This window comes from Heterocephalus glaber, unplaced genomic scaffold (genome assembly GCF_053883595.1).
Source record: "Heterocephalus glaber isolate CG9 unplaced genomic scaffold, H.glaber_assembly_v1.0 deba00001744, whole genome shotgun sequence".
In the NCBI taxonomy this organism is placed as follows: Eukaryota; Metazoa; Chordata; class Mammalia; order Rodentia; family Bathyergidae; genus Heterocephalus; species Heterocephalus glaber.
The window spans coordinates 5,667,441-5,680,157 of NW_028258450.1; the positions used below are offsets into that span (position 1 = coordinate 5,667,441).

The 12,717-nt window shown below is 54.5% G+C and overlaps 1 protein-coding gene across 2 annotated transcripts in view; it reads left to right on the forward strand.

Moving 5' to 3' along the window:
- The first annotated feature begins 95 nt into the window (after positions 1-95).
- Positions 96-12,717, forward strand: part of Ap2a1 (adaptor related protein complex 2 subunit alpha 1) — a 26,036-nt gene continuing 13,414 nt past the window's right edge. The window contains exons 1-4 of one of the 2 annotated variants that reach the window (XM_087200730.1): positions 96-335; positions 10,590-10,658; positions 10,764-10,906; positions 11,068-11,261. In XM_087200730.1, the coding sequence (XP_087056856.1) occupies positions 269-335; positions 10,590-10,658; positions 10,764-10,906; positions 11,068-11,261 (473 nt within the window). In that variant the 5' untranslated portion in view covers positions 96-268. The remainder of the gene's footprint in view (positions 336-10,589; positions 10,659-10,763; positions 10,907-11,067; positions 11,262-12,717) is intronic. The other variant, XM_087200731.1, reaches the window with a different exon arrangement.

A 12,717-nucleotide genomic window follows, 5' to 3' on the forward strand; every position in this document is an offset into this window, starting at 1 on the left:
AAGGGTGAGTTGGGGGGGGGTGATTCCGAGTCTGACCGGCGGTAAAAACAGCCAATGGACGCCTGAGGACCCCGAACGGCAGAGCGGAGGGGCGGGGATAGGGGCGGTACTACGGCCTATCAGCCCGCCCGCCAGCCCGCCTGCCCTCCCCTTCGGCCGGCTCCGCTCCTCGGCGCTGCCAGGGGTCCTTTCCGCCCCTTCCCTGCTTGCCAGCCCCCGCTGCGCTGTGCCCTTTTCGGCCGGGCCTGGAGCCCACACCACCGCCATTATGCCGGCCGTGTCCAAGGGCGATGGGATGCGGGGGCTTGCGGTGTTCATCTCCGACATCCGGAACTGTGAGCTCGCAGCCGGGGGACGCAGGAGACGCGGGGGAGGGGAACCGTGGGAGTGAGGGGTTCGGGGGTCACAGAGGAACTTGAGGGTAGGAAGACTTTGTCGTTGAAGAGAGAGAGGACAGAGGAGCCCTGGGGGGAACTTTCGGGTGGGGGGGATGCAGGGGCTTGGGGTGTCAGAGTGATTCCTGGGGTGGCGACACGGTGGTGAGGGGTTCGGAGGGTCCGAAAGAGGAGAAGGCTGGAGAGGTTCCGGGATGGAGTGGGGCGAGAGAGAGAGAGAGAGAGAGAGAGAGAGAGAGAGATCGATCTGTGCCTCCCTTGGGAATGATAGAGAAGCTGAGGAATGGTGCACACGATGGGAGTGAAGGGAACCCTGATGTAGACAGAAATGGGAGGAAGTGCTTGAGGGGGGCGCCCTGTGGAGAGATGGGATGAGAAGAGCCCAGAGGGGGCCGGGAGGAAGTGGAGCACAGGCGGCCTAATGGGGCCAGCTTGAGGCCCAAGGAGAGGGGGTGTCACAGAGGGGAAGGGGCCAGATAGGTCGCTGAGGCTCCCCACCAGTGGCATCGAGGAAGACTGGGAGTGGTCAAAAGTCTGGGGCTTGTGAGGAGAGATGGGAAGTGGGGAGACTATAGAGGGACCCTGGAGAGAGGTAAAGGCGTTCCAGATTGGGGGTTCCTGAGGAGACACATGGAGGACAGTGGCGAGCGGGCCCTAGGGCCCTGTGAAGCACAGGAGAGGGTGCAGGTGCAGAGTCAGGAGAGCCCAGCCTGGGCACTGGGACCTGGAAAGGACAAGGCTGCAGCGTGGGAGCTCTCGGGATGCACCAGATGGGGAGCGCCCAGCCCTCAAGGAGGAGCCCCGGGTCTGAGGGCTTTGGGGAACATCTGTACAGTGGGGATGGGGGAAGCCTGGTCGGACAGGGAGATCAGAGTCAGGGAGGCCAACAGGCCTGGACGTTAGCCCCACAGCCATACGGGGGAGGCAGACCCCACCAGGAGGGACTGTCGTGAAATGGGAGGCCTGGCAGCAAGTCAGCTCCCAACTTCTGGGAGCAGCTGTGGGTGTCTGCAGCTGCCAGGGGCCTCCAGAGGCTACATCTGCATGGGCTTTGGGGTCAGCCAGACCTGACTCTGCCATCCATAGATGTGTGACCCTGACCTGGGGATGTCACCTCTCAGTTTCTTCGTCTGTCAGGCGGGACCGCGGTGGCACTTTCCTGAGGGCTTGCTGTGATTTGTATGTGAGCAGGACCCTTCACACATCCCCAGGCCTGACCTGACCTGGACCCTGGCTGTTGTGATCTGGCTGGATCTAAGAGTGGCTCCTGGCTGGTCCCCACTGATTATTTTCCTTTCCTAGCCATGGAAGGATCTGGCACGTAGTAGGTGCTCAGCAAAACAGGACAGGTGGAAACTGTTGGGTATCAGTTGGAGGAGGAGCTATGGGGATTGTAATCTGTCAGTGGGGTCTGTCAAAAGTAGCTGTGCCCTTCCTCTGATACCTACCAGCAATGTAATCCTCAGTGAGTCACTTAACCTCTTTCAGACTCAGCTTTCTGGCCTGAAAACTCCACTAACAGCAGCTGCTTGTGGGTACACATGCCTCTAATGACAGCACTCAAGAGCCTGAGGCAGGAGGACTGCCATGAGTTCAAGGCCGGCCTGAACTGCGTAGTGAGACCCTGTCTCAAAAAAATAAAACAACAGCTGCTTGCCTCTGAAGACCCGCTCACTCGGTTATTCATTCATACAACAAATACTTTTTGATCACCACATTTTACCAGGCTGTGTTCTAGGCACCAGGGCTACAAGTATGACAAGAAGCCCTGCTTTTAGAAGCTCCATTCTCTGAGGGAGATAGAAATAACCCAGAGAAGGCAATAAATGATACACTGTTGGATGATGGCGGGTGCTGTGGTGAAAAAAGGAAGGAAGGGAAGGGGAGGAGAGGGACCAGGATTTCGAGGAGGTCCCTTTCAGAGGATGTGGAGGTGACATTTGAGGTTGGGAAGCCTGTGGATTTTGGAGAAAAGGGTTCGGGCAGGGAGACAGTGCCTTCAGAGGTCGTGAGGTCAGTTTGCTTGGTGTGTGTTCAAATAGGAGGAGGGAGACCGGTGTGGCTGGAGCCAAGCGAAGGAGAAGGGGAGGAGACATGAGGTGACAGGGCTCTGTGGCCCGTGGTGAGCCCTTCAGCCTTTGTTGAGTGAACTGAGAGCTGGGTGGTTTGAGCAGAGGAGGAATGCGACAGATTGAGGTTTGTTTTTTTTTCTGGTACCAGGGATTGAACTCGGGACCTTGCGCTTGTGAGGCATGTGTCGGAACCACTGAGCTAAATCCCTGGCCCCTATTGATGTTTTAAAATAATCCTTCTGGCTGCTGTGAGAACAGACTCGAGGTCTGAGTAGAAGCAAGGACCAAATTAGAAGGATGTTGCAGGGCTGCAGGGGACATTGTTGGCTGGATGGGGTGAGGGGACTGCTGAGAAATGCTGGGGTTAGGGACGATGATGGGGCCTTGGGGAAGGAAGAGAAGACAGGCAGCGCTCACTGGAGGGCCCCAGAGGGAGGTGGGAGGACGGGGCACTCAGACCGTGGTAATGGAAGTAGTTTAGTCTGCCACACAGGGCTGGAGGAGCAGTGCGTGTAGGACAGATGTGTCCCTAGCTGGCTGGGAAGGTGCCCGTGCAGACTGCAGCTGTCCTAAAGACACTTGTGTGATGGTGCTGTGGCTTGGTCCGTAGCAGCCAAAAGGTGGAACTGACCCAGGCCGCCACCAACCGGTAAATACACAGAGCAGTGTGTCCTTGCTGCGGAATAGTATTCAGCTGTAAAAAGGAACGGGGCAGCGACATGTGCCACAGCACAGAGGGACCACAGAGGATGACACGCAGCCCCGTGAGAGGCCTGGTCGTGAGAGACTGGAGTGTGTGATTCCATGTAGATGGAATGTCCAGATTCGGCAGATCTGGAGACAGAAGTGACTGGTGCCTGCCTGCTGAGGGGTGCAGTGGAGAGTGCTCACTTCCCAGAAAAGCAGGGAACGTCAGCAGCTGTGGTAAGGCCAGTGAGGGAGAGGGCCAGACTTGAGAAGATGGGGCACTGTCCAGTGACAGAGCTCACACCAGGCTTTGCTTCCCAGGAGACTCTGGGAGCTGTTGAGGCAGGATGTGGAGGAGCGAGCCAGGCCAGGGCAGTGAAGGCGAGAGGTGGCAAGTGCTAAAGGCCTGGGGCCCTTTTTTGAATTTGCCCAGGCTGGCCTGCTTTGAGGAGAGCCCTGGGGGCTGGTCCGCACTGGGGTGGGTCTTGCAGTGGGAGCTGGGCAGAGGCGAGGGTGGTGCTGTCCTGAGAGCAGTGGGTGGGAGGTGAGGAGGAGTGGTCCATGGCTGGGGCCCAGTGGGGCTCCGGGCGAGAAGGGTGAGGAGGGCAAATTCTCCTGATAAGAAGGGGGAGAGGTTGGGGCCGGCCTGAGGGCGTGGTGCTGGCCTGCCTGGAGCAGGGCTGGTGGAAGCCTTTTATCTGGGAGCAGCTGCTCCGCAGGCTCAGGCTCTTCCCAGCGGGGCTGCCACCTGTCTGGGGCCCAGTCCTGCAGCCCAGGCCAGAGTTTGCAGAGCAAGGATGTGGTAGCCTCGCACTCTGAGATTCTCTGCTGGAACTTGTCCCACTCGAGTGACTCGTCGTTCGAGTGACGCTGCCTCAGCCCCGGGAACTCAGGCCCTGGTCTCAACCCCTCCCGGGTGCCCAGCTGCCCTCTGCGGTCCTGGCCCTTGGGAGGTCTCAGGAGATGTTTGAGTGAATAAATGAATGAACCCGGTGTTCTAGGTGATGGGGCCACAGCAGTGAACTAAAGCTCCTGCCCTCTGGTGTTCAGAGAAACCAGGTGTCCAGACAGGTGCCAGGAAGTATTGGGAGGAAACTAAAGCAGGAGTCGGCCTGCATTCAGGATGGTACTGTCACCCAGGCTGCTCAGAGTCCCTCGCCAGAAGGTGGTGTTGGAACAGGGGAGGCAGCTGTAGGTGAATCAGGTGTGTCAAACTCTGCATTCACACAGCCTGTGCAAAGGCCCTGGGGCTGGACTGTACTTAGAAGCACTGGGAGGGAGCAAGAGGAAGAGGAGGCAGAGGAGGTGGCTGCTGCCATCTGGAAGGAAGACAGGGGACTCGGCCAGACCGGCCAAGGGCAGATGTGCAGGCCCTACTGGACCACAGTGAGGACTTCATTTTTACCTGAGCAGCTGGGAGCTCTGGGGGGTTTGCAGGTGAGGAGAGATGAAATGTGACTGAGTCTCCTCAGGGTTCTTCTGGCCACCTCAGGAAGAGCAGGAAGGTGACTGAGGGCCACTGTGCAGGGTTCCAGCATCAGTGACCTGGCGGTGTACCTGCTTGGACAGACCCGGCCGAGCCCCGCCTCCTCCCTGTGGGTGTTGTCCAGTGGCCTTGGTCCACGTTCACATCCCGCGTGCCAGGCTCCTGGGGACACTGCCAGGACTGAAGCTGTGCACAGCCTGCCCTCAGGGCGCTGGGGGACGCTGCCAGGAGGGGAGGCTGGCAGCCAGCTGGCCAGGCACCCTTCACACTCCAATTGGGCCTCAGCAGAGAATGGCTTTATTATTTAAGGAGAATTATTTTCATCACTCAGGGAAGGCGATGACATTGATAGTGTGGGCTGTGATTGACCAAGTGCCATAACACAAGCGATAGATAGAAGTTTAAATTTTCTTTTCTTGGATGACGCATGGCTATAATCCCAGCACGCTAGGGAGGCTGAGGCAGGAGGATCACTGCAAGTTTGAGGCCAGCCGAGGGTACATAGAGAGTTTAAAGCCAGCCCAAATAACATGGCAAGACCTTGTCTAAAAAAAAAAATCTTTTCTTTTTATGGAGGGTGGGGGACTAGGGATTGAATCCAAGGTTTTGTACAACACTCTACTATTGAGTTACATCGCTTCTCAGCCTTTTGGCTAAGGTCAAGTGTACTATTGAGTTACATCCCTAGCTTGTTGTTTTCTTTTCTTTTTTCTTTTTTGGTACTGGGGATCGAACTCGGGTCCTTGCACTTGCGCAGCAGGCGGCAAAACCACTGGGCTAAATCCCCCGGCCCTCTTTTCTTTTAATTTTGTGACAGTGTCTTGCTAACTTTACCCAGACTGTCCTTGAATTTTCACTCCTCCTGCAGTGGCCTCCAGGTAGCTGGGATTACAGGTGTGCACCACCATGCGTGGCAAGAGTGAATTTTCTTGGCACATTTAAAAAGCAAAAGTTCAGTGAAATTAACTTTAATACATTTTATTTACTCCAATATAATTTCCGCATGGGATGGACATGCATTTATTTATTTAATTTATATTGGGGGCCAGGGATGGAGTCTAGGGGTTCAGCCCAGGTAAGCAAGATGCTGTCACTGAGCTACACCTCAGCCCCAGCATCTGCTGTTGACAGCTTCCATTCTCTTCTTGAAGTCTTTGAAACCCAGTCGTGTTTTATACTCAGAGGATCTCTCATTGGAGGCTGCATTCATCAGAGTCCCCTGCTCTGGTTTAAGATTTCCTAAAATGCAACCGGGCTTGGTAGCTCACATCTGTGATCCCAGCATTCTTGGGAGGCTGAGGCAGGAGGATCACAAGTTCAAGCTCAGCCTGGGCAACATAGTGATTCAGTGAAACCTTGTTATCAATCAATCAATCAAATAAATATTAGCCAGGGATGTAGCTCACAGCACAGTGCCTACCTGGCAAGCTCGAGGCCTTGAGTTTGATTCCGGTAACAAAAGAGAAAAAAAAGAAGACAAAAAAAAAAAAAAAAATTTTAAAGAGGGCTAGGGGTGTAGCTTAATTTGAAGGTCCTGGGTTCCATCCCCAGTATAAAAATATATATATTAAAATGATTCAAAATATACATTTCCAGGGCTGGGGATGTAGCTCAGCAGTGCCACACCTGCCTGGCAAGCACAAGGTCCTGAGTTCAATTTCTGGTACCAAAAAAAAAAAAAAAATATATATATATATATATATCCAGTCAGCAAATTGAGCCTTCCTTTTAAATTTCAAAATAAAATAAAAACTGATTGTGGTGAGGCCCACCTGGTAATCCCAGGACTTGGGAGGCTGAGGCAGGAGGATTCCTGTGAGTTCAAGGCCAGCCTGGGCTACATAGTGAGACCCTGTCGCAAAAAGGTCAAAATAGGCTGGGGATTTAGCTCAGGTAACCACACACACACACACACCAAAAAAACCACAAAAAGGTCAAAATAATAAATAAGTAAATAAATAAGATAAAATGAAAACACTGTCCCTGGATGGCACCAGTCGCATTTCCAGTTCCCAGGAGCACCGTGGAGCCTAGGACTCCTGTTTGGTCCCAGGTGGCCCCCAGTGGCCTGAGCTGTATGACCATCGTGCATGCCGGGCAGGCCCGGGCTGTCCCTCTCTGTAGGGTGTGGCTCCCCAGTACCTCCATGCTGCGACTCCCATGCTTGTCGAAGGCACTGTCTCCCCGGGCAGAAGCCCGAGCAGGGCACACCCTTGGCCCCTTGGCAGTGCCCAGCTCTGCCCATCTCACCTGTAGCAAGGTGGTGGCCTCTGGCACGGTGACAATCACAGGCAGGAGAGGGCCTTGCTTGTCCCATGGTGCCCTGCTCTCTCAGAAGTCCAGGGGGCTGCTTAGTTGGCCTTCTGCTGCTGCTCCTTTCCTCAGACTCTAGGGCTTTGATGCCGAGTCCGTGGCCTCCTGGTGACCTCCACCCCCGTGTCCCTGGGCATTTGCACACTCAGGTCCCTGTGCCTAGCCACACTGGGCTCATCTCCAGATCCTCAATCGCAGGTGCATCACCCTCGTGCTCCATGTCTGCCTCCCCTCCAATCCAGGGGCTTCCCAGGCAAAATAGGTGTGACTCATTCCTAAACCCAACTAAGAAATCCCTTTGTGAATGAGCGAAACCCTTTAAAAGCCGCAGGTGTGTCTGCATGCCTCCCGTGATGGTGAGCACATTCCCTGTCGCTGGCTGGCCTGAGTGCCAGTGACACTTGCCTCACCCACTGTCACTGCTGCTCTCCGCCCTTCCTCTCCTGCATTATGTGTGCTGGGGCTATTGCTTTGAACTCAAGGCGATCCTCCTGCCCCAGCCTCCCAAATGCTGGGATCACAGGCTGTAATTACAGGCCAGTTATACAGAAGACAGTATGGATGGATCTGGACCATTTAAAGACTATTTAAAGAACAAATGTGTACACATCCGTATACATTGATATATATAGCAGCCCTCTATATTTGTGGGTGTGGCGTCTGTGGATTCAACCAGCTGCAGAGCAAAACTGTTTGGGATAAAAATGACGTCTGTACTGAACATGTGCAGGCATTTTTCTTGTCATTATCCCCACACAGCACAGAGCCGAGACTACATTTGCGGGATTTGCAGGGTATTAAGTGTCGTCAGACAGGGGAGTGTGTAGGTCACCTGTGGAGACTGGGCGGCCCTAGCTGTGGGGCTGGCCAGTGCGGGAGCCTGGTGCCTGGGGACCAATCTTCTGTCGCTACTGGGGGCAGCTGGAGATCTTCTTAAAAATGTATATTCAAAGAATATTAAGGGGCGTGGATTTAGCTCAGTGGTTTTGCCTCCTGCTGCCCAAGCGCAAGGACCCGAGTTCGATCTCCAGTATGAAAAACAAAACCAAACAAAGAATATAATTTGTATATTTAAATCAACTTCCAGGGCAATTTAAAGAATATTTATTTCTATATTTCATTATTTTGGCTTTTTGAGACAGGGTCTCACCATGTAGTCCAGCCTGACCTTGACCTTGCTGTGTGATACAGGTTGGCCTTGAACCTGCAGTCTTACTGCCTCAGCCTCCTGAGTGCTGAGATTACAGGCATGTCCCACAACACTCAGCAGAATAAACTTTTTTTGTGTGTGGTGCTAGAGAGTGAATCCAGGCACAGGGCCTTCACACTGAGCTATATCCCCAACCCTTTTAAAATTTTTTACCTTAAGACAGGGTCTCTCTGTCATACACTGTCCAGGTTGGGCTTGAACTTTCGATTCTCCTGCCTCAGCCTCCTAGAGTACTGGGATTACACCCTACCCATTGCTCCTGGCTTTTTTTTTTTTTTTAATTTGGATGTAGGATCTTCCTAAATTTCCCGGGCTGGCCTTGAACTTTCCATCTTCCTTCCTCAGCCTCTTGAGTAGCTGGGATTTCATTACACTATTAATAGAGGTTTCAGGGAAGTCCAGAGAGGTCTTTGGCTGGGGAACTCACTGCTGTCTGAATGTTCAGCTCTGCGGGCTTAGGCAGCCCCCGGTCCACCTCCAGAGGCTGGTGCTGGATTCCTTTGGTCCCCACAGATTCACTTTCAGCCCCGCCGTCAGGGTGTGTGTGGCCGGCCCTGGCTGAGCTTCGCTGAACCCTCCTCATCTTTCAAGGTCCTCTCACATGTCCCCTGCTCTGGCCGCCTCCACCGAGGCCCTGGGTGACGCTGACAGCCTCTGTCCTGGACACCCTGGTGGGGTGTGGCAGCCGACCCTGCATCCCGGTGTCTCCCCGTGGGCCTGGCCCATGGGACCTCTGGAAACAAAATTCAATTACGAGAGTTAGCTGGCCTCCGGAGCAGCGGCTGGAGCACCGGGGCTTGAACCCAGGGCCTTGTACAGGCAGAGCAAGTGCTTTAGCACTGATCTATACCCCAGCCCTTTTTATTTTGAGACAGGGTCTCCCTAGGCTGGCCTTGAACTTGTTGTCCCCCTGCCTTGGCCCCCTAAGTAGCTGAGATCATAGGCGTTTGCCACCATGCCTGGTTTATTTTACCATTTTTAATGAACTATTTTATATTTTTTGTTTTCCTGCATTGCCTTCTCTTTCTTCTCCCCACTTCCTCTTTTCTTTTTTCTTTTCTGCAGTGTTAGGGATTGAGCCCAGGGCTTTCACACTGAGCTACAAACCCAGCCCCTTTTTATTTTGAGACAGGGTCTCCCTAAGTTGCCCAGGAGGGACTCAAACTTGCGATCTTCCTGCTTTAGCTTCCCAAAGTGCTTACAGGCAGGAGCCACTGTGCCAGGCCTCTGATTCTTCCTAATCCTATGTCCTTGCCACCTGCAGCCTGGCTCAGTTTAAGCAGCCATGGTTCAGTAGCAGAGCCACCCGGCTGGTGGCTGCCTTGATGGTGGCACTGGTGAGAGTGCTGAGGTGGGGCTTCCCTGGGAGCCAGGATTTCAGAAGAGGAGGGTGCGTGTGTGCTTGCTCATTCTTTCATTCACTGAATGCCTCCAACCCTCCTGAGAACCAGGGCACGTGCTCGGGGATGTGGGTGGCACAGGTGTGGGTCAGACAACTCTCTGCCCTTTGGATCCCCAGATATTTAGCGCCCGATGTGTGCCGGGCACAGTTCTGGGATCCCCCTCAGATGTGGGCTGGGTGCCGAGGTCAGGAGGCACAGATAAATGAGGGAGTTATGGCTGGGGATTTGACTCAGTGACACCATGCCTGCCTAGCAAGCACAAGGTCCTGAGTTCAATTCCCAGTACCAAAAAAAACCAAAACAAAAAGATAAAGGAGAGAGTTATGCTGTACGAAGTGTTCTTGAGAGGGCTGGTTTTGGAAGTGTTCAAAGTAAAATAATAAGAAATTCACTTTAAAGAAGTAGGCAGGAGCCGGCTATGATGGTGCACGCCCAGTATCCCAGCACTCTGGGAGGCCGAGGCATGAGGATCACAAGTTCAACCCCAGCCTGGACAACTTAGTGACTTAGAAAGATCCAGTCTCAAAATAAAAAATAAAAAAGGCTGGGGATGTAGCTCAGTATGAAGGATTTGGATTGGATGTCTAGTACCACAAAAGAAAGAAAAAAAGAAGTGGCCAGGAAAGGCCTCCTGATGGAGGTGGCAGGAGCTGAGACACCATGGGTAGGACCATCCCAGGGGACGAGGCTCCAGGTGGAGGGTGGAGGTCCCAGGGCTCGTGGCCCCATGTCAGCAAGGACAGCGTGTGGGGACAGGGAGGTGGCTGCTGCAGGGACGGGACTCAGAGCCTGGGGTCTGGATGAGGTGGTGGCAGTGCCCTGTGTGGGGCTGTGCTCTGAAAGTTGAGGCCACTGGGTTGTTTAGGGGCCTGAATGATGCGGAACCTGTCAAGGGCCAGAGGCCGTGACATCTTCCGGGAGAGGCCAGCGAGTGCCTGCGGGGGCGTCCAGAGCCCTGAGAGGTTACAGTGGGAGGAAGGAGGACGTGAGGGCGGTGCCAAACTCAGTCCTCCCCTCTCCCAGGTAAGAGCAAAGAGGCTGAGATCAAGAGAATTAACAAGGAGCTGGCCAACATCCGGTCCAAGTTCAAAGGTAGGTGGAGCCCAGGTCTCAGCCAGAGGAAGAGCCAGGAGGTGGGGTGGCAGCTTGTCTAGAGATCTGTCCTCACTATGGACTTCCCCGTTCTTCCTCACCCAGGGGACAAGGCTTTGGATGGCTACAGCAAGAAAAAATATGTGTGCAAACTGCTCTTCATCTTCCTGCTTGGCCACGACATTGACTTCGGACACATGGAGGCTGTGAACCTGCTCAGCTCCAATAAGTACACAGAGAAGCAGATAGTGAGTCTGGGGAGGAGGGCTGGGGGTCCAGGACCCCCGGGTCTGAGGGAGGAGGCTGGGCCCGGACCCCTGGCTCTGAGGTGGGAGGCTTCAGTGTGAGGGTTGGGTCCAGGGCCACCTGGCCGCAAGGCTCCCAGCTGCGCATTGTCTTCCCCACCCAGGGTTACCTGTTCATCTCTGTGCTGGTGAACTCAAACTCGGAGCTGATCCGGCTCATCAACAACGCCATCAAGAACGACCTGGCCAGCCGCAACCCCACCTTCATGTGCCTGGCCCTGCACTGCATCGCCAACGTGGGCAGCCGGGAGATGGGCGAGGCCTTCGCTGCCGACATCCCCCGCATCCTGGTAGCTGGGTGAGCACTGGGGACGGAGAGGGGATGGGGAAGGTGAGGCCCAGCCAGGTCTGAGGCCTGAGGCCAGGTCCGAGGCAGCTGTCCATGTTCTCCCAGCCCCGCTAGGCCGAGGATGCCAGCGGTTTCCGTGTTAGCCCCATGATTGTCTTCTCTCTCACAAACAGATGGGATGGTGTGCAGTGGCCTCCCTGCAGAGCCTGTGGGCCGTGTGTCCCATACACATCCCTTTATCAGCTAGTACAAAAGCAGTGACAAGCCAGGCATGGTGGTGCACGCCTGTCATCCCCACACCCTGGGAGGCTGAGGCAGGAGGATCACGATGTTCAAGCTCAGCTTGGGCACTTTAGTGACTTAGAGAGATCCTGTCTCAGAATGAAAAATATGAAAGGACTGGGGATGCAGCTCAGTGTGAAGGCCCTGGGTTCCATCCCCCAAACCACAAAACAAAAACAACTGAGGGTAATGAAGAGGCTGATTAGACTGCAGCAGTCAGGGAATAGCTCTGTAAGGAGGTACAGTTGGAGTCAGGCATGATGAAGAGAACCATCACTGGAGGATGTTGGAGAAAGAGTATCCCACAGAAAAGGACCAGCAAGTGCAAAGGGCCTGTGGCAGGCAGGCGCTCTGCACAGTGAATGCAGCAGAGACTTAGGGAGTTTGGCTTAGAGTCTGTTGAAATGAGAGGTGCTCAGTGTGCTCTAAGCAGACGAATGGCGTGCTTGGCCTTGCTTTCTGGCAGGGTCACCCTGCCTGGTGTGGGCAGACATAGGGCTTGTCCCTGGCACTGTGCTGGATGAGGGGCCTGCCTGACGATCTCACTGAACCCCAATTCTCACTGTTGGATAAATGGGGAAGGAAAACATTCTCAAATGGGCCCCTGTGCCAGCTAGAAAGTAAGGAGAAGCCCCCAGCAGGAGCAGCCCAGCACCACGAGGGGGCAGAGTGCCGAAGCTGGGTGGTGTTCGTTTCAGGACCCTACACCTTGGGGAGCAGAGGCAGAGCCTGTCTGAGGAGTGGCTCTATGGGCCACATTTCAGAGTGATGGTGACCTAGGAATAAACCCCCATGGGGTTGCCACACAAAATTACCTGTCTCCAGCCTCTGTGCAGAATAACTGTCAGCCTCATGTTCCCTTGCCCCCGGGGAGACCTGCTGTCTAAGGGGTGGCAAGCCAGGTGTGGGGTGCACACTGAAGTCCCAACACACGGGAGGCTGAGGCAGGAGGATCACTTGATGAAGCAGCACAGAAATAAATGACATTTAGAGCAGGGGCTGGATGGCATCCTCAGGGAGAATGTGACCAGGGAAGAAAAGCAGCCTAGAGGCTGGGCCCTGGGGTGGTCCAGCATGTCATGCCCTGGCTGGGAGAACAGAAGCATGACCAGGGGCATGGGAAGAAAATGAAGAGATTCAGGACACTTCAGAGTGTGTGTGTGTGTGTGTGTGTGTGTGTGTG